The sequence below is a fragment of the Pelodiscus sinensis genome, chromosome 31 (assembly GCF_049634645.1).
Source record: "Pelodiscus sinensis isolate JC-2024 chromosome 31, ASM4963464v1, whole genome shotgun sequence".
Classification (NCBI taxonomy): Eukaryota; Metazoa; Chordata; order Testudines; family Trionychidae; genus Pelodiscus; species Pelodiscus sinensis.
This window is the reverse complement of record NC_134741.1, coordinates 12,661,434-12,680,833: the sequence shown is the minus strand read 5'-3', so window position 1 is coordinate 12,680,833 and position 19,400 is coordinate 12,661,434. Positions and strand designations below refer to the sequence as shown.

At 50.8% G+C, this 19,400-nt stretch overlaps 1 protein-coding gene across 1 annotated transcript; it reads left to right on the top strand.

Annotated features, from left to right (window-relative positions):
• The first annotated feature begins 48 nt into the window (after window positions 1-48).
• LOC142821445 (uncharacterized) lies at window positions 49-13,268 on the top strand. The gene is made up of 6 exons (XM_075912424.1): window positions 49-376; window positions 4,078-4,165; window positions 8,029-8,152; window positions 10,768-10,968; window positions 11,868-11,981; window positions 12,261-13,268. The coding sequence occupies exons 1-6, from the start codon at window positions 237-239 to the stop codon at window positions 13,109-13,111; spliced, it is 1,518 nt and encodes a 505-aa protein (XP_075768539.1). The 5' UTR covers window positions 49-236; the 3' UTR covers window positions 13,112-13,268.
• Window positions 13,269-19,400: the final 6,132 nt, after the last annotated feature.

Sequence of the window (19,400 nt, the reverse complement as noted above, 5' to 3'; positions counted from 1 at the left end):
CCCCGCGCCGGGACGGAGGGTCACGTGAGCTCCGCCCACAGGCGCCCCCGCACCTCACCTGGGCTTCTCCGAGTCCCCAGTCCTGCCCCGCCCCCCTCAGAACCGGCCGCCCAGCAGTACGCGGGGGGCGCGGAGTGGAGGGGCTCAGGCCGCGCGTGCGCAGCGGGCCAGCTCCAGAGGGAGCTGCCTGGCCCGCTGGGTTGGGCTCCCGGGGCCGAGCCCCCCGTCCTCCACTCATGCGCGTGACCGGCCCCTCGCCCGCTGAGCAGCTGCCGCCGCACTCGGAGGGCCTCGCGGAACGATCCAGCCCGGTCTGCGCCTGCTCCAATCGGGCAGCCTCAGGCCTGAGACTAGCTGCTGGGGCCGCTGTATCCCGGTGCGTGCTGGTCGGGGCCGAACTGACCGTGCGGCCGGGGGGGAGTCACAGGGGGCAAAGGGAGCACGGGCTGGAAATGGGTGTGGAAGTGGTGAGGAGGCCAGGGGGTAAATGACACGGGGACCCATCCGTGGTGTTTGCAAAGCGGCCCGTAGGGCGGGGGGTTTCCCGGGGGACGGGGGCATCTGACTGGCCGGACGCAGGGAAACGTTTTAGCAGCAGCCCCTGTTCTGCGTCTGTGTCCGTACCAAGGGACCTGGCCTGCTGTCAAGCAGGGAGAGACAGGGAAGGGGGAGACAACAATATTTGTTCATTTTTTTAATTGTATCCTTGGGTATATATGGTTGTGACTACTTTCTTCCACTATTTGATCTGAGGAAGTGGGTCTGGCCCACGAAAGCTCATCATCTAATAAACCATCTTGTTAGTCTTTAAAGTGCTACATTGTCCTGCATTTTGCTTCAACTACCCCAGACTAACACGGCTACATTTCTATCACTATTCCCCCCCCCCTTGTTACACATGCTGGAAATAACCCTGGCCCACCCCGCAGGGCTGGAGCATGCCCAGGCAGAACCTGGTGCTGGCTCGCAACCGGGCTACATCTACACTGGCAGCTTCTTGCACAAGAACTCTTGCGGAAGAGGTCTTGTGCAAAAGCATATGATAGTGTAGACGCTCTCTTCTGGAAGAGTTTTTGTAGAAGAGATGTGCTTTTGCGCAAGAGCATCCATGGCAGTGTAGATACTCTCTTGTGCAAGAAAGCTCTGATGGCCATTTTAACCTTAGGGCTTTCTTGTGCAGAAATTCATGTTGCCTGTCTACACTGGCCTCTTGCACAAGAGGGCTTATTCCTGAGCGGGAGCATCATAGTTCTTGTGCAAGAAGCCCTGATTTTTATACAGTAGAATGTCAGTTCACTTGAGCAAGAACACACGGCCAGTGTAGACAGGCAGTAAGTTTTTGTGCAAGAGCGGCCGCTTTGGCGCAAGATCGCGCCAGTGTAGACACAGCCCCGGAGTCACTGACCCGCTGCGCACGCGCAGTCTCACCCCACCCCAGATTCCATACAGTGCCAGCTGGGTTTTCAGTGCATCCTGCCCCCTGCTCAGGCTCCACGCACCCCTGCTGTGATTAGCCCTGGAGTGAGCCAGCAGCAGCCTCTGACTCCGGGGTGAGAACAGAGGGAGGTAGCTGATCCCTCGCAGCGGTCACTGCGCATGTGTGATGGACCGGGCCGTGTCTGGGCACAGCTGAGGGCGTCCGCTCAGGGCGAATTGCTCAAATCCGGGGCTCCTTACAGCCCCCCCAGACTGGTGACCTCTCCAAATAGGCCACAAACCAGTCCCACAGAGCACTTCAGCAACCTGCCTGAAGCCTCCCGAGCAAAACCCCTCCAACACCCCAGCAATATCCGTGCCCCAGATGGCCCCGGGCCTATACACAGGTGGGGGGGCCTAGCACCCAATCCCACCTACCCCGAACAAGTTCTGTCCGGTTCCAAGAAACCAGCCACAGATCCCTGGTCAATTTACCCTCTGGACCTTACCCACAAATCACGCTGGGCCAATCCTTTAGAATCTATATCTAAAGGTTTATTATTACAAGAAAGAAAAGCATGAGAGTAAGGTTATTAAAGTACAGTACATTACATGCACCGAATCTCCCAGTCCTCAATGCAGGCTCTAGCAGAGATGTTGCAGCTGCTGGTTTAAAAGTTCTTATTGCACATCCTACGATCAGGATGGGTTCACAGGTCTTCCAGGCTCTTCAATCCCTGCAATGCTGCCTCTGGGATGAAGTGCTGAGCTGAGAACAAAATGGCATTGACCACATGGCCTCTTTATACCCCCTTCCTGGCCTCTTCTGGTCTCAGCCGGTCACCTGGTCCTCAGCCTCTCTCTGCTGGCAGCTCTTGGGTCTCCGCCCTCCTGCTATAGGTGTGTCTTTGGCCCATCAAGTGCCATGTTCTACAGGGTTTCCCTACTCAGCCTGTCCATAGCAATGCTTAACCACATTCCAAGAAATATTCAGCTCCCACACAGATTCCTATCTACACACATAGACATTATATACTCACATAAACAGTGTACACAGGATCAGCAAACAACAAGCTCCCATTCAATACCCCACATGGCCCCCTTCTATATCATTGTTGGGGCCAGCACCCCCACCTATGGGTGCAGCAGCGATCTGGCTGCTTCCCTCCAATTCAGTAATGTGACAGCATGCGCTGCAAATTATGAGGGAGCCATTGCTGCAGTTAGTCGCCAGCTGCTTCTGGCAAGCGCTGGGTTAGGGATGGGGCCAGAGGAATCGGGAGCTGTGGGGCTCGGCCAAGGAAGTCAGGAGGAGTGTGGGTGGGGACAGGTCATGTGTCCACTGGGGAGGTGCTAAGGAGGAATGGGGGTTGGCTGAGGCTGGGGTGGATCAATTGCTGGGGGGGGCCTGTGAGGGGAGGTATTCCCCAGGATGGGCTGCGTGGGGGTGTAACACATGGCGGGGGGGCGGGGATCAAAGATCACATGACACTGGCACCAATCTGGTGACGGGGGGGGGTTGTTACCTGGGGCAGAGAGAATTTCTCTGGCTGGGCCCCACCCTGTGGGTCAGGCTTCCTCTGCTAGCCTGGTGGGGTGAGCATGTCAAAGATGCAGCTCTCCTGAGGTGTCTGAAGGGGGGTGGGAGCAGAAGGGAGCTTGGGGCAGGGTAGTGGGGTGTGTGGGGGTGTGCAAGGTCCAGTGGGGGGTATGAGTGGGAGGTTGCGGGGAGGGATCTGAGGAGGGGATGGGGGCAGTAGGGAGGGGAGGGTGTAGGAGACAGGTGTGACCTGTAGGGGATGTAACAGTGCAGTTCATTAATCGATAACCAAAAGCTAATTTGTTATTGCTATAGACCAGTGTTTCTCAACCTTTTTTTATAAGTACCCCTTAAAAAAAGTACCCCAGTACCTACTGATTTCAGACACATAATTTGTTTTCTACCACTGCAACACGTTTGTTTAAACAACTTAATCGTTGCCGTTCTTCCATGCTATTAATGGAGGATCTATGGGGTCTGAGAGAGAAGTTGGGTGCAGAAGGGAGCTTGGGGTTTGCGATCTGGGAGGAAGTTTGGGTGAAATAGACCATTGTTTCTCAACCTTTTTTTATAAAGTACCTGTTTAAAAAAAAATACTCCTAGTAACTACAGTTTTCTCTCACACATTTTTTTTCCTACCATTACAACACATTTGTTTAAATAGCTTCATCATAGCTGAGCATGCGATGAAATTTTTGGGTGTAAAAGGTACAAAAATAATAAAGAACTGTAGAACTTAAAACAAAAATTCCATTTTCTCCAAATTTCAGTTGTGTTGAAGTACCGCCAGACTTCCCTTGAGTACCCCAAGGGTAGTCATACCACTGGTTTAGAAACACTGAAATAGGGAATCGTGACCTGGGGCGGAAGTGCAGGGATTTGGGCTGTGACCAAAGGTAGTGAATTTGGGTGCAAGGTCTGAGCGTGGGTTATGAGTGTAGGAAGGGATACAGTGTATGGGGATGGAGCAGGGGTATAGAATACTTGGATTACTTGGGGTAGGGATGCAGAGGGTTGGGGATTCAGGGGCTGGGGTACCAGAGGCACCCCTCTTGGAGGAGGGTGTGAAATGGATCAACCCCCTTTGGAAACCTCTTCAATTGCCTCTGTTGCCCTGACAGGTTGAAGTATCACATCCACACTTTGCTCCAGATCGTCCCATCTTGTTGGAGGCAGGGCAGGGAAATGGCTGTGGTGAAGCCAGCTCAGGTAAGGAATTTTGTGAGAGCTGTGTGTGTGAAGGGGGCTTAGTAGAGGGGGAGGGCAGAAAATACCCAGGTGAGGCAGGAAATGTGGAACTAAGGTTGAAGAGGATCCTAAAGGGAGCAGGAAAGAATCCATTGATCATCCTTCATGTAGGAACAAATGATACGGCTAGATTCTCGCTGGAACGAATCAAGGGAGACTATGTCAGGTTGGGGAGGACGCTTAAGGAAATCGAGGCTCAGGTGATTTTCAGTGGGATTCTGCCTGTTCCTAGAGAAGGGCAACAAAGCTGTGATAGGATTATGATGCTCAATAGGTGCCTCAGGCAGTGGTGCTATAAGGAGGGCTTTGGGATGTATGGCCATTGGGAGGCATTCACGGACAGAGGACTGTTCTCTCGGGATGGACTTCACCTAAGTAGGGAAGGAAACACATTTCTAGGATGGAGGCTGGCACAACTGATTAAGAGAGCTTTAAACTAGGAATTTGGGGGAGATGGTTGGGAGATGTCCAGGTAATCTCTACGCCGGATTTTAGCATTGAGAGGGAGGAAAACGAAGTAAGAAAGGATATAGCCAGGGTAGGAGAATGTACATAAGGAGGAAGGGCAGAGTGGATACTAGTCTAATAGGTCATATCGGAGGTAAAATGTCCATGCCAAATGGGGTAAAGAATGTGAGTGAGGTGAAACAGCAAAAATTAAGATGTTTGTACACCAATGCGAGGAGCCTAGGTAACAAAATGGAGGAACTAGAGCTACTGGTCCAGAAAGTGAAACCAGATATTATAGGAATAACAGAAACATGGTGGAATACTAGGCATGACTGGAGTACAGGTATTGAAGGGTATGAACTGTTTAGGAAAGACAGGAATAAAGGTAAAGGTGGTGGAGTAGCATTGTACAGTAAACTTCCGATAATCCGGCACCTTTAGGACCCAGGGGGTGCCAGATTATCAGCTATGCTGGACTATCAGAAGGGGGGGCTATGAGGGGTCTGGAGTGGGGTGGGAGAGGATGCCACCCCAGACCCCTCATAGCCCACCCTTACGATAGTCCAGCTCTGCCCCAGGTGTTCCTGATTCAGCCGCTGCTGGTCAGTTTCAGCAGCAGCTGAATCGGGGATGCCTGCAATAGAGCAGCTGGGGCGCTGCCCAAAGGACGGCGCTGTGGGACCAACCCGGCAGGACCCCAGCTGCTCTGCCCCAGGGGTCCCCGATTCAGCCGCTGCTGAAACAGATCAGCGGCTGATTGCAGGAAGCCCGGGGCAGAGCTGTCCTTTGGCACTGCGGGACCAACCTGGCAGCACCCCAGCTGCTCTGCTCCCAGCTTCCCCGATTCAGCTGCTGGTCAGTTTCAGCAGCAGCTGAAAGGGGGAAGCCTGTCTGGCTGCCACAGCACTTCTGGGTTCCTGATGGTGCTGGACCATCCGGAGTCCCAGAGCATTGGATGCTGGACTAATGGAGTTTTACTGTATATCAATGATGAGGTAGATTGCAAAGAATTAAAAAGTGAAGGAATGGAGAAGACGTTTGTCTGGGCAAAAATCACATTGGGGAAGAAAACTATTAGATCCTCCCTTGGGATAGTGCTTGGGGTGTGCTATAGACCACCAGGATCTAATTTGGGTATGGATAGAGACCTCTTTAATGTTTTTAAAGAAGTAAATACTAATGGAAACTGTTTAATCATGGGAGACTTCAACTTTCCAGATATAGACTGGAGAGCAAATACTGATAATAATAATAGGGCTCAGATTTTCTTAGATGTGCAGGCCACAGTGGGTCGGTGAGATTCTGTGGCCTGCATTGTGCATGGGGTCAGACTAGATGATCAAAATGGTCCCTTCTAACCTTAAAGTCTATAGGTGTGTCTAGACTGGCAAGATGTTGTGCAAAAGCAACTGCTTTTGTGCAAAAACTTGCCAGCTGTCTACACTGGCTGCTTGAATTTGTGCAAGAGCACTGACTTTGTAATGTACAAAATTAGTGCTTCTTGCGCAAATACTTTCCCGCTCCCGCTCAGGAAAAAGCCTTCTGGCGCAAGAATACTTGCTCAAGAGGACCAGTGTAGACAGGGAAGAATTGTTTTGCGCAAAAAAGCCCCTATGGTTAAAATGGCAATCGGGGCTTTCTTGCGCAAAATCGCGTCTAGACTGGCCACAGATGCTTTTGCGCAAAAGCACTTGCCAATCTAGACACGCTTTTGCGGAAATACCTTTAATGGAAAAACTTTTCCTTTTAAAAGTATTTCCAGAAAATCATGCCAGTCTAGACGCAGCCTATGTGTCTATGAAATGGGCAAGGTGGGATAAAACTTCTGGTACATGCTTAGCCTAGGGCCTGATGGTCTGAACAGGCCCATTGGGAGGGGGATGAAGTTCTATTTCTGAAAGAGAAAACACCCCATGGACAGGTGTGGGAAACTAACCAGAGTCTCCATTGGTCTATCAGTAGCGACTTGTTGTCGTACTTCAGTAACTTCAGTGGTCTATACTGTCAGTGTGAGTGTCAGCGTCAGCGTAATCTGGTCAGGGTTCTTGGGGTTTTCCCGGAGCACTCCTGACAGAACCTCAGTCTACTCCATCGGTGATGATAAACTTTCGGCTGCATGCCAAACTATCTGTGCTCACTTTATCTAGAGTGTTAGAGCCCGTGCACTTGGGTCAACACAGGATATCTCTGAGAGCCCCCGGAAACAACAGATGCAGGCAGGTTTGAATTCAGTCGAGCAGGTTTATTGTCAAATGCAAAGCTCTAATAGTTGGTAGCAGAGATCCTACAATGCTACACCACTGTGCCTTATGGCCTGCGTTGACAAGGTACCAACACCTAGCAGGCCTATTGCCATATAACAGACATTAACAGCAGTTAGTCAGAGTTAAGCCGCTGTACATTCTGTACGTTTTAGCAATGACACCTGCCGTTCAGGCCCCTAGTGCGCCCCTCCCTCTCTCCCTCCCCCCAAGGTCGGCTAGAGAGCACCCTTAGTGGTGTTCTTTTAGAGACAGGTACAGGTGCATCACTTCTTTACATACCAGGTTACCACCCTCTGTTGCCTAGTTACCACCCTTACCTAACAGAAGGAGGGCTTACTTACGTAAGTGACCTTCATGCTGTCAGTTCCTACCTGGTCCTGAACCTAGGTCGGTAACTGCATAGCTCCCAGGGAGTCCTTGTACCGACACATTCCTTACTAAGATGTTCTGCAAATCTCTTTTAGTGTACAGTCTATACCTGGTGCCTCCTTACGTCCTAACTGACCTGCTCACACAGTCATCCCTCGGGCCTCTTGCTTGACTAATATACTGCTGAACCAAAGTCTTGCTCACTATGTTACAGGCCTCTATTTAGGCCTGCTGACTCTATATTACTGACCCACAACTTACTACACTAGCCAGGATGGGCAGGGAGGGTGTCTCGAGCCTCTGTTTGCCAGAAGCTGGGAATGGGCAACAGGGGGTAGATCACTTGGTGATTCCGTTTTGTTCATTCCCTCTGGGGCACCTGCATTGGCCACTGTGGGCAGACAGGACACTGGGCTAGAGAGGCCTTTGGTCTGACTCAGCCTGGCCTTTCCTGTTGCTGTTCCTCACATTGGAGACCGAGCTCACTAGCCAGAGGCTGCTGGGATTCCTGTCCCCGTGGCCTCTGCAGAACTCTGCTTCCCTGGTAGCCTGTGGCTGGCAGGTGAGTGACTGAGAAGACCCTGCTGGGAGGCACAAAGATCTCTCCCTTCTCTCTCCCCTGGAGCCTCCTGGCCTTTCTGGGCAGGATTGAGGTGAGATTCTACTCCGGCTTCCTCTATTGTGAGTAGTGGGGCTCTGGCTGGGGCAGCAGATGCTGAATGAGGAGCCCTGTTGTTTCAGATGCTGGTGACGTTCGAGGAGGTGGCTGTGTATTTCACTGCGGGGCAGGGGGTGCTGCTGGGCCCTGCTCAGGGAGCCCTCTACAGGGATGTCATGCAGAACTACGAGATGGTGGCTGCATTGGGTAAGGATTCCTGTTACCTCAGCTACCAAAGTCCTGGGGCCAGCGTTTCTGCATCGGCTCAATTGAATTAGAGTGGAGTAAGACCTACAATCCCCATGTGAAAGACACTTGAATCACCATGCTTCCTTCTGAGGAACAGGAGAGTCAGATACCTAGGGGACATGCTAATTCAACTTGGGGAGAAGAGAGCTCAGATCTCTGGCCCCAACCCAGACATGCAGCTCATCCCTTGCTGCAGCTAGCCCCATGTGAAACTTTGTCCAGCTTCCCAGGCAAATGGTGTCCTCTAATTATACACCCCTCCAAGGCTAAGATTACCATGAGCCTCAGTCATTGTAAACATTCTGGCCTGGGCATCCTCCCTCAGTGAGTCACCCCCAAATTCACCTCCACATTGAGATAGTGGTGCAGTGTTCAGAGCATTACTACAGGACAGATATAGACAGATATAGGAGGGATCCGGGAAAAGCTATGCCTAAGTCTAAGGAATGTCTGCTTTTTCAGAAAAAATTCTGAGAACACAGACATGTTCTTTCACCATCCTTTTAAACCTTGTTTGAGGAGGAGGAAGAGATGTCTCAAAAGAGAAGGTTTTACTGAAAGTTGGTGTGGTATACACGGGCCAAATTTTGGAAAAGCCTCTTTAAAAAAAAAAAAAAAAAAAAAAACAGAAAGAAAGCAAAATTTGCATACTTTTTTCAACGTTTCTTTGCAGTGTAGACATAGCCTTAGAGTGGGCAGGGTGAAGGGCAGAGGCTACAGCAGAATTACTGAGCATGCTCAGTGCCCCTACATTCTCCGTAAGTAGCACAGCTGTACAGGGAGCAGCTTTCTACATACCACAGGTCTCATTGCTCCCTGGGAGCCTTGCAGGGCATGTAAGAGTTTCCCCTTCCTTCCCCAGGAGCAGTTCCCCGGTGCCCAGAGCTGCAGATGAGCAGGTTGGCCCGAGGCTGCTTCCAGTGGAACTTGTTGTGCTCCTTGCCCAAGACCCAGGGAAACTGCCACCACATCCCAGTGTGTGTGGGGTGGGGAAGCAAGCCCTGGAAGGAATCAGAAGGGGGTTGAAGACGGGAACAGGGATTTGTGAAGTGGGGGCAGGGGAGATGCAAGAGCTGGGAGCAAGAGCAGCCTGGCTGAGGAAGCGAGAGACCTAGGTTGTACAGAAGGAAATGGGGGAGATACAATGGCAACTCTCCCACCTCATGGGGCAGGTGGGAAGACGGCAGAGGTGACTGGTGGTAGCAATAGGGGACCCCATGTCCCGGACAATATTTCAGTTGCTAATTGCTACTAGGGTGCACCAAATGCCCCCAGCCTCTGTGGGTGCCCCTCCCTCTGCAGGCACCAGTCGTCCACCCAGCAGCGAGAAGGGAATTCTTTACATTTTGATTTTTTTAGTGTTGTAGATATTGGCAAACTGGTCCATTACAGACTGGCAGCATTTCATTTGCATATTTGCATATTGATTTTTCCATAATAAATATGCAAATAAAATCTTCCTGGTCTGCCAACATTTGTGAATGGGTTTGCTGGTCTGTGGTATAAAGTGGGAAGCCCTGATCTAGTGGATATGGCTGTGTGAAAGCTGAAGCCAGACAATTTCAGGCTAGAAAAGAGGCACAAATGTTTGGTAGGCACGATGATGAGCTACAGAAATCCATGGCCACAGGAAGTGGTGGATTCTCCTTCTCTTGATCTCTTCAACTCAACGCTGGCAACTTTCTAGAAAACATGCTGTGAGGAAACAGAACTTTGTGCTTGGATTTCTGGGCTAAGTGTAGTGGCTTGTGCCACAGAGGGGATCAGACTGCAGGGCTAACGTTCCCCTTGGATACTGCAAATCTATGAATTTTAGGGTCTCATCCTGCAAACACTCATCACGCATGCTTAACTGGCATTAACTTCACTGCATCTCTGTTGTGGAGAGGGGTATAAAGTCTCTGTTGGTTTAGTCCTTATGAGAAGGCCTGAGTCTGTGCTACAAATAAATGGAGGAAATTGAGGTATTTTAGCTGCAGGAACCTAAATTTAGACACCTAGATCCATGCTCAGGCAGCATAATTAGTGGCTTGTTTCTTGAAAACACTGGGGCTACATCTACACTGGCCCCAAATTCCAGAAAAGTGATGCAAAGCAGGTAAGTCAGAATAGGGAAATCCACGGGGGATTTAAATATCCCCCGCGGATTTAAATAAACATGTCCGCCGCTTTTTTCCAGCTTTCTACAAGCCGGAAAAAAAGCGGCGGACATGTTTATTTAAATCCGCGGGGGATATTTAAATCCCCCGCGGATTTCCCTATTCTGACTTACCTGCTTTGCATCACTTTTCCGGAATTTGGGGCCAGTGTAGACGTAGCCTGGGTGCTCAGAACTGAATCCCATTGTTACAGGTGCAGTAATGTTGAAACTCAAGCCAGGTGACAGAAATGAATGTGGATTTGGCATCTAATTTGTGCGTGGTGATTATGGAATATCTAGACTCAGCAATTGCCCACAATGGCAGAGTCTAGCATATCCATCACTAGGGACAGAGTCTGGGGAGAATGGGGGTGTGGAAAAGGATTTAAAGCCCCTTTTGAAATGTCTCCAATTCCCCTTCTTCCCCTGCTAGGCTGCAGAACACCCATGTCTGTCTCCGGCTCAATCCCTGGCCTGCACAGCCAGGGACAGGAAATGGCTGTGGCGGAGCCAGTGAGCTTTGAGGAGGTGGCTGTGTTTTTTTCTGAGGAGGAATGGGCTCTGCTGGACCTGGGCCAGAGAGCCCTCTACTGGGATGTGATGCAGGAGAATTATGAGGCTGTGAGCTGGCTGGGTAAGGATTCCTGTCCCCTCGGGTATCAGAAGCTGGGTGGGCTCCAGAGTTAGATTTGGTTCAGGGACTCTCATTGCCAGGGCTTGACAAACAGCGGTGAAATCTACTTGCCAGCCCTGCACTGCGCATGCGCAAGACCCGCATTGCACATGTGTGCACCGCCAGTAAATTGGCGACGGGCTGAAATCTACTCGCCATGGGTGAGTAGAAACAGCGATTTGTCGAGCCCTGCTCATTGCCCCCATCTGCGATGTCAAGAATATTTGCCCCAATAATCCTGGCTCCTGTGTGAGAGAATGTCCCCTCCATGCCCCCTTCCGACAGGAAGTCGGGATCAGGAGTGTGGAGCAGCCAGCCAATGGTTCATTTTCCTGCTCTGACAACTTCCCCTGCCTCATTCTGGCCCAAGTACAGCATCTGAGCCGAGGAGCAGGGTGAGCCGAGCCCCCAGCCAGGAGCTCTCTGGACAGAGCCTTTGGGGCTCTAGAGGTCTGCTGGGTCCTTTCTCTCCAAGCCCTAGTGACCTGCCAAGTGGCAGCAGCTATCTGACCCCTGCCTGGGGGCCTCAGTGTGAGACCTGCCAACCCTGAGAACTCCTTCTGAGCAGTGTGTTCCTGTCCTGCCCTGGCATGCCAGGAGGATGGAATGGGGTGTGAAGGACACTTAGTTGTACCCTACAGAGTGCATCAGAGCACTCAGCTCCTTGGGGAATAAGCTGGGCTATTCCTGAGGCAAGGGGGATGCACCTGGCCTCCAGGAGAGTGGGTCGTGGGATCTTGTCTGTGTAAGATACGGAAGGAGCTTCTCTGGGTGGGAGACTCAGATCCTGGCTCTGGAAGCAATAATGGTACCGACCCTAATGAACAACATCAACTCTTCTTTAATTGCTCCCCAAACAGGATTTTCACTCTCTAAAGCTCATGTGTTCTCCAGGGTGGACCGAGGGGAAAAGCTGCAGATTCTGGATCTTCAGGGTTGTAAAGAAGGAGAGATCACCAGTGACACCCACACAGGTGATTAGTCAGCTAAACTGATTCACAATCCATTTTCTCTGTTCTTGTAGCAGGTGGCTCTTGTGCAAATTCATCAAGTCTAACTGACCCTTCAGCCTGTCTTCAACTCCAGTGTTAGGGTGCTGGGTGGGCAAAAGGGTTATGTGGAAGAAGAGTCTACTTGGCTTCAATCTTTCCAGCCATTCTTTGAGCGTGTTCCCCCTTTTCTATTTCTGTTTTAGAGTTTTCTTTCAGCTAAGCAAAGGAAATAACTCTTCTCTGGATTCCCTGTCCCAACAGGAGGTGGGACACTGACTGAGAACCATGAGAAGAATTTTCAGCAGGAAGAACCAGCACGAATGGCTCCATGTGGGATGTTATTGGGAGGATCTGAAGGGCATGCTACTCAGAGTCCTGAGGAAGGAGAGGCCTGTGAGAGTCAGTGTAGCTCACAAAGGCGGCAAGAAAAACATCCAAGGAAGGGACAGGGTAAATCCAGTCACAAGAGCAGAGGGGTGAAAACAAACACAGAAAATGTTCAACAGAAAATCCCCCATCAGCAGTCCCCCTGTGCTCACAGTGACTGTGCAACTCTTATTAAACATGAAAGAGCCCACATAGAGGATAAACCCTTCAGCTGCTCTGACTGTTGGAAAAGCTTCAGTCGGAGCTCAAATCTTCTTACTCATCGGAGAACGCACACAGGGGAGAAACCCTTTAGCTGCTCTGATTGTGGGAAAAGCTTCAGTCGGAGCTCAAATCTTCTTCTCCATATGAGAACCCACACTGGGGAGAAACCCTTCAGCTGCTCTGAGTGTGGGAAAAGCTTCAGTTGTAGCTCTAATCTCCATATCCATTGGAGAACCCACACAGGAGAGAAACCGTTCAGCTGCTCTGACTGTGGGGAGAGCTTCATTCAGAGGTCATATCTTCTTATCCATCAGAGAACCCACACGGGGGAAAAACCCTTCAACTGCTCTGACTGTGGGAAAAGCTTCATTTGTAGATCAAAGCTTAATACACATAGGAGAATCCACAATGGGGAGAAACCCTTCAAGTGCTCTGATTGTGGGAAAAGCTTCAGTTGGAGGACACAGCTTGTTAGACATCGGCAAACCCACACAGGAGAGAAATCCTTCATCTGCTCTTGAGTATGGGAAGAACTTCAGTAAGAATTCAAACCTTGTACATTGGAGAACCCACACAGGGGAGAGACCCAATACCAGAGGGCTACGTCTACACTGGCCCCTTTTCCGGAAGGGGCATGTAAATTTCATGAGTCGTCGTAGGGAAATCCGCGGGGGATTTAAATATCCCCCGCGGCATTTAAATAAAAATGTCCGCCGCTTTTTTCCGGCTTTTAAAAAAGCCGGAAAAGAGCGTCTACACTGGCCCCGATCCTCCGGAAAAAGCGCCCTTTTCCGGAGGCTCTTATTCAAAGTATTCAAAGTAGGAATAAGAGCCTCCGGAAAAGGGCGCTTTTTCCGGAGGATCAGGGCCAGTGTAGACGCTCTTTTCCGGCTTTTTTAAAAGCCGGAAAAAAGCGGCGGACATTTTTATTTAAATGCCGCGGGGGATATTTAAATCCCCTGCGGATTTCCCTACGACGACTCATGAAATTTACATGCCCCTTCCGGAAAAGGGGCCAGTGTAGACGTAGCCGAGGTGGGGAAAACTTCTCAGCAAGCAGAATCTGGCCTGCCTAGGGCTTTGATCCTGCCCATGAGTCAGTGCCAGGCCCCACCTCCTTATGGGCATGTGCTGCAGAGGAAGGAGCTCAGCCCTGCCCCTCTTTCTACCAAGCAGCCCCTGGAAGTTTTGGAGGGTTTTTTTAATTTGTTTTTTGGCTTCTCACTTGTGTGGTGTCCAGCTGAGTTTTCTGTGGATCAGTGACCCCCAACTGAAAAATGGTTTCTCCACCCCTGTCTTAAATAAAGGAAGACATTGAAACTTTTTGTGTTGGCCATAAAGTTTTATTTTGTTTAAAGTGGAGTTTGACAGAGTAACACAGTCACAATGCTTGATCTGTTTTATAATGTAATTAAAACTGATCTCCCCAGCTGCTGCACTAGCATAATGGCTCAGGTATAATGATATAATTAACTGTGTGTGTCCATTAGCAACTTGTAGTATGTGGAAAGGTTTGCATCAACTCAGTGTGTGTGGTGGAAAGAGTGTGGCCAAAACACAGGTCTCACTGTGAGCAGGCTTTGAACCTGTGCAGGGAAACTATTGCATGCGTTCCCAAACTGGGGAGAAGTTTTGCTGCTATTTTTGGCGGGGGCGAGGGGGGGCCTGCGGGTTTTTCAAAAAACAAAAAGGGAGGCATGATGCGGAAAAGTTTGGGAACTGCTGCCCTATTTGATTTCAGTTCTAACACCTTAACCACTCAGGCATTACAGCTATGAGTGCAGTAGTGCCGTAGGGCCAGGAAAACTGGTAAATAATCCCAGTACCCAGGCCTGACATCACCTGCCACACAGAATTCAAACAGCAAACCTGGCTCCCGAAGCACAGCAGGAGTTTGTGGTTTCCCAGTGCAGGTAAAAATCCTGTTTCCAGTGAGGTCTGTGTTTTGGCCACATGCAAGCTGCACAACCCCCAAGACATTCTCCTCACACTCCTCATCCCCCATCAATCCCCTTCTGCCACTTTCAGAGAGATGCCAGGGATGGTGCCTTATGCTGGGTCCCTAAGGTCTCAGAGAAACTCAGCTCCTTCAGCCTCTGCCTGCCTGTGTATCAAAGCTTGGGGAACTGTTCCTGCTGTATATGAGGGTGAGATGCTGCTTCATTCTCAGCCTATCTTGTTTCTGAGGTTTAGATGGTGTTTGTGTTTATTTCTTGCGTGATCTGCTTTGCCCTGTGTGCTCACATCACTCCAGCCAATCTCTGGATTGATAGAGCTTTTCGCCTTTTTCTAAACTACGGTGTGTTGCTAGATGTGCTGCAGGAACCTGTGCAGGAACAACAGCTGGTGCATTGGCCTCACAACATGGCGGGGTGAGTGCCCCGGGTAGCACACTTACACTGCTGAGGCTTGTGACTTGGTCAAGATGGGACAGGGCTGGAGAACCAGGCTTTGGGGATGGGAGTAGCTGCAGCTAGGTCTGGCCCAGGCTGTATAAATATTTGTGTGAGGGCAGCATTAGGGGCCATTTCCACTTTATCCTGGCAGCACAGGGTGAGAGGGGCCCAGGCTGGGGAGACACAGGATGTTGGGAGGGGCCCAGTTTCAGGTGGCAAACCAGGGGGCCCTTCACTATCAATAACTTAGTGCATCTCTCTCCCAATAGTTCTGTCAGTACCAAGCTCTGGGGGCAGTCAGCCCTGTCAGTGCAAGGAAATAGCAGAATGAAGGTGCCTGTACAGCCTGGACCCAGGGCTGTTGTGCATGTAACACAGACTCACAAGTCCTTTTCTGTCACTGTTTCAATCCGTCCCCACTCCCAAAGATCATGGTGCTTTCTCCCACCTCTGGGGCTGGCAGTGAAGATCAGATGCCTTTCTAGAGTTGATTGAGTGCAAACCTCACTACTGTGCCATGCAGGAAGCTGCTGGTACTCGGGGGGTGCAGTGGTTCAGATGAGATGATTTAATTGTCTCTTCTGGCCTTAAGTCTGCAGGTTGCATATGGTGCCCTGAGCAGCCTCTGATATTCCCTACTTGAGCCCCAGAACTAGCTGTGACTAGGGGACGGGGAACAGGAGAAGCAGCTCAAACAGTAGCGACATCACAAGGGCCTTTTGCAGCACCTCAGGTCATTGGTTGGGAGGCAGTGACCTCACAGAGGTTCCATGACAACAACCAGGTGGGACGGGCTGCAGGGCTGGAACAATCTCAAAGACCCCCTGTCCCCCTGCTCCTCCATTGCTTGGCTGTCTGGAATCTCCTTTGTGAGTTTTCCCCTTGAGGGCAGAAGAGATTGAGGGTCACATCTGGGAGTGTCTCTGGAGATTTCCCCAAGCTGCAGTGGGAAAGGGACTGTGAAAGGCATGGTTACAGGAGGGGCTGGCACTGAACTGAGCAGAGCTCTGTAAGAAGGTTGCAAACACCTGATGTGTGTGTGGGGGGGGTGTTGAACCAATGTGTGCAGAACACAACAGATTAACAGTCCATCATCTAGATCACTCGGTCACCTATTCTGAGCTGTAGGTGTTTATTTCAAACTACCCAAGTCAGCACTGCTGGGAGCCTTTGTGCCACTCTCTGGCTGGCCAGGGACACCCAGGGCTGGAAGGTTTTGGTTTTCACAGTGTTCCCTGGGCTATTGGACAAAGCTCAGTGCTGATGATAAACCCAAACACACCCTGGGTGCCTAGAGACAGGCTGACTAGTCACAGCCTAGCTCAGAGTGCTTTCTGCAATGGGAAGATGTGCGTGGAGCAGGCACAGGGGAGCGGCACATGGCTCTGTTCACTCTGCTATGTTGCATGTGATCCCTGCTGTCCTGTGCTGTTCTGCAGGAACTCTGTGTGTGCCTCAGTTTCCCTGGGCACCGCACTGTTATCTAGATGGGGATGGGAATTCTGGATGTGACTCACTGAGGCCTGCTCTGTACTCGGCTGGGCAGGTCGGCTTAAGGGATGCAAAATGCCGACCTGCCAGGGAAGCTGAATCCAGCTACCAATTGTACGTCTCTGGTCCCTGGGCTAACAAGTCTATTCTACACTGTCCCCATGTGACGTAACAAACCTTCTGTTCTACCTGCCGGCTAAGAGTCACGTCCGGCTGTAGATGGGGTCGCGGGGCCCGGTGACACCCGGTGACTTACTGGTGTTTCTCACTTGCTTCCCAAACCTCCGCTAATGGCACCTCAGCCTGGGATCATCTGCCTGAGCCTCTTCCTGCTCTTCAGCGTCATTCTCCACCAAAGGCTCATGCTGGGGCAGGAAGCCTCTTCAGCCCTGTTTTGCTGATGGGAGAAAGGAGGCTCATGAGAGTCAGGTGACATGCCTGGGGCTGGCCAGGAGAAGTTCTGGGGGGAGGGGGGACAGAGGGGACAGATGCTTTTTCTTAGGGGGAGGGAGGGTGGGTGTGTTCCTGTTCCTCCCCGTACACTCTTTCTGGCTGGCTTACCGAGAGTGCCTGTCTCCCCACTTCCTTCTTGCCTCTTGAAGAAGTGACATGCCCAGCTGGGCTGAGCTGAGGGTGAGGATGGTGGGGGTGAGACTGGGAGCCACATCACCTGGTGCCTCCCAAATGGTGTCCCCTGACAGAGCCAGCCCCTCGGTGTGGGCTGCAGCTGGGCAGAGCAAGTGGGGTCGGGGGCCACAGTGCAGTAGTGTGACTGGGTTCTAAACAGCAGAGGAGGAAGCTCTTGCTGGAGAGGAGTGGAGCTGTTTGAGCTTGTATGCAGATGTTTTCTTGAGCAGAGCCCTGTGGGAGCGGGAACGGGAGCGGGTTGGTGAGCAGGGCCCAAATTTGGTAAGTGGGGTCGAGCTGGGGCATCAGGATGGGAATGAGCAGGAGGGACACGGTGTGGGATAGTCATGTGGGGCCGTGAGGCCATGCCTGTCATGAGGTGAGTGTGTTTGTGCAATTGAGGTCAGGCAGTGGTTGTGCCTGGGGACCTTATACGTAGCTAGTAAAGAAACTACTACAATCATGTAGGTGGTTTTCTCAGGGAGAGGCTAATCTGTTGGGCTACGTCTAGACTGACATGATTTTCCGCAAATGCTTTTAACGGAAAGGTTTTCCGTTAAAAACATTTTCGGAACAGAACGTCTAGATTGGCACGGACGCTTTTCCGCAAAAGCACTTTTTGCGGAAAAGCATCCGAGGCCAATCTAGACACGCTTTTCCGCAAAGAGCATCTACCATTTTTGAGATCGGGGCTTTTTTGCGGAAAACAAATCTGGGCTGTCTACGCTGGCCCTTTTGAGCAAAAGGACTTTTGCCCAAACGGGAGCAGCATAGTATTTCCGCAAGAACACTGACAATCTTACATGAGGTTGTCAGTGCTTTTGCGGAAATTCAAGCGGCCAATGTAGACAGCTGGCAAGTTTTTCCGGAAAAGTGGCTGATTTTCCTTGCACTATGGTTGTGCTGACTCCTGTAATTTCCCCAAATGGCGGAAACTTGACTGTACAATTTGGGGCAGTGGGGGGACTACATTCATGCTTTTCTCTGGTACTCGCTGTGGGGGAAAAAATAGAGCTGTTTTCTGCTTATGCTTTTGCTATGCTGTTTTTTCAGCTACTTTCTTGTATATTTTTTTCCTACCTGGTTTGATGTTACTATCTCAAATAAGGAAAAATGGATCTTGCGCAAAAGGGAGTTTTGCACCAAAAGGTGCTGTCTAAACAGTGCTTTTTTGCACAAAAGGGAAAGGAAGAGGAAATGCAAATGAGAATATAACATATGCAAATGAGCACTCCATTTGCATTTGCTTTTCTACAAGAGGCTCGGGCTATGTCTACACTGGTGGGTTCTTGTGCAAGAACAGCCGTTATTGTGCAAGAATCCACGGAGCTGCCCTCCCGCTCTTGCACCAGAAGATTTACAGTACAGTGTGGTAAGAGAGGGCTTCTTGCGCAAGAGCTATGCTCTTTTCTTACAAGTGCAAGCTCTCTTGTGCAAGCGGGCAGTGTGGACGAATGGCAGGGGTTTCTTGCACAAGAAAGCCCTATGGCTAAAGTGGCCATTGGAGCTTTCTTGCGCAAGAGAGTGTACACACTGCCATGGGCGCTCTTGCACGAAAGCACATCTTGCATATGGCAGTGTGGACATGTTTTTGCACAAGACTCGTTGCACAAGAACCCTTGCTCAAGATGTTCTCGCGCAAAAAGCCACCAGTGTAGACATAGCCTTGTAGTGTAACCATAGCATCTGTTTGCAGCAGGCTCTGTTCCTTCTGCCTTTCCCTGGCTTATCTGGAGATTGCCAGAAGCTGCACAGTCTGCTCCCCTGTGCTCCTAGCTGGCCTGGAAGCTTCTTCTCGAAAGTGCCTCTTGAAAAACTTTCTGTGTGCAAGTATACTTGTGCAAGATATTCTTGTGCAATAACCCGCCAGTGTAGACATAGCCGAGATGTGCTTTTGCGCAAGAGCATTCATGCCGGTGTAGATGCTCTCTTGCGCAAGAAAGCTCTGATGGCCATTTTAACCATAGGGGCTTCTTGCGCAAGAAATTCATGTTGCCTGTCTACACTGGCCTCTTCTGGAAGAGCTCTTGCACAAGAGGGCTTATTCCTGAGAGGGAGCATCAGAGTTCTCGCACAAGAAGCCCTGATTTTCTACAGTACAACATCAGTTTACTTGCGCAGTTTACATTCTTGGCCGTTTTCATGCAAGAATGCGCCAGTGTAGACACAGCCACTGAGTGCTGCAGGGGAGCATGAAGCTATATTGCTGAGCTGCTGGCAGAACATTTTGGGGAACAACCAGCAGCCGGCCGGTAGGAGCAGTGGCAGGCGGCCACCGGAGCAGCTGGTGGGAATG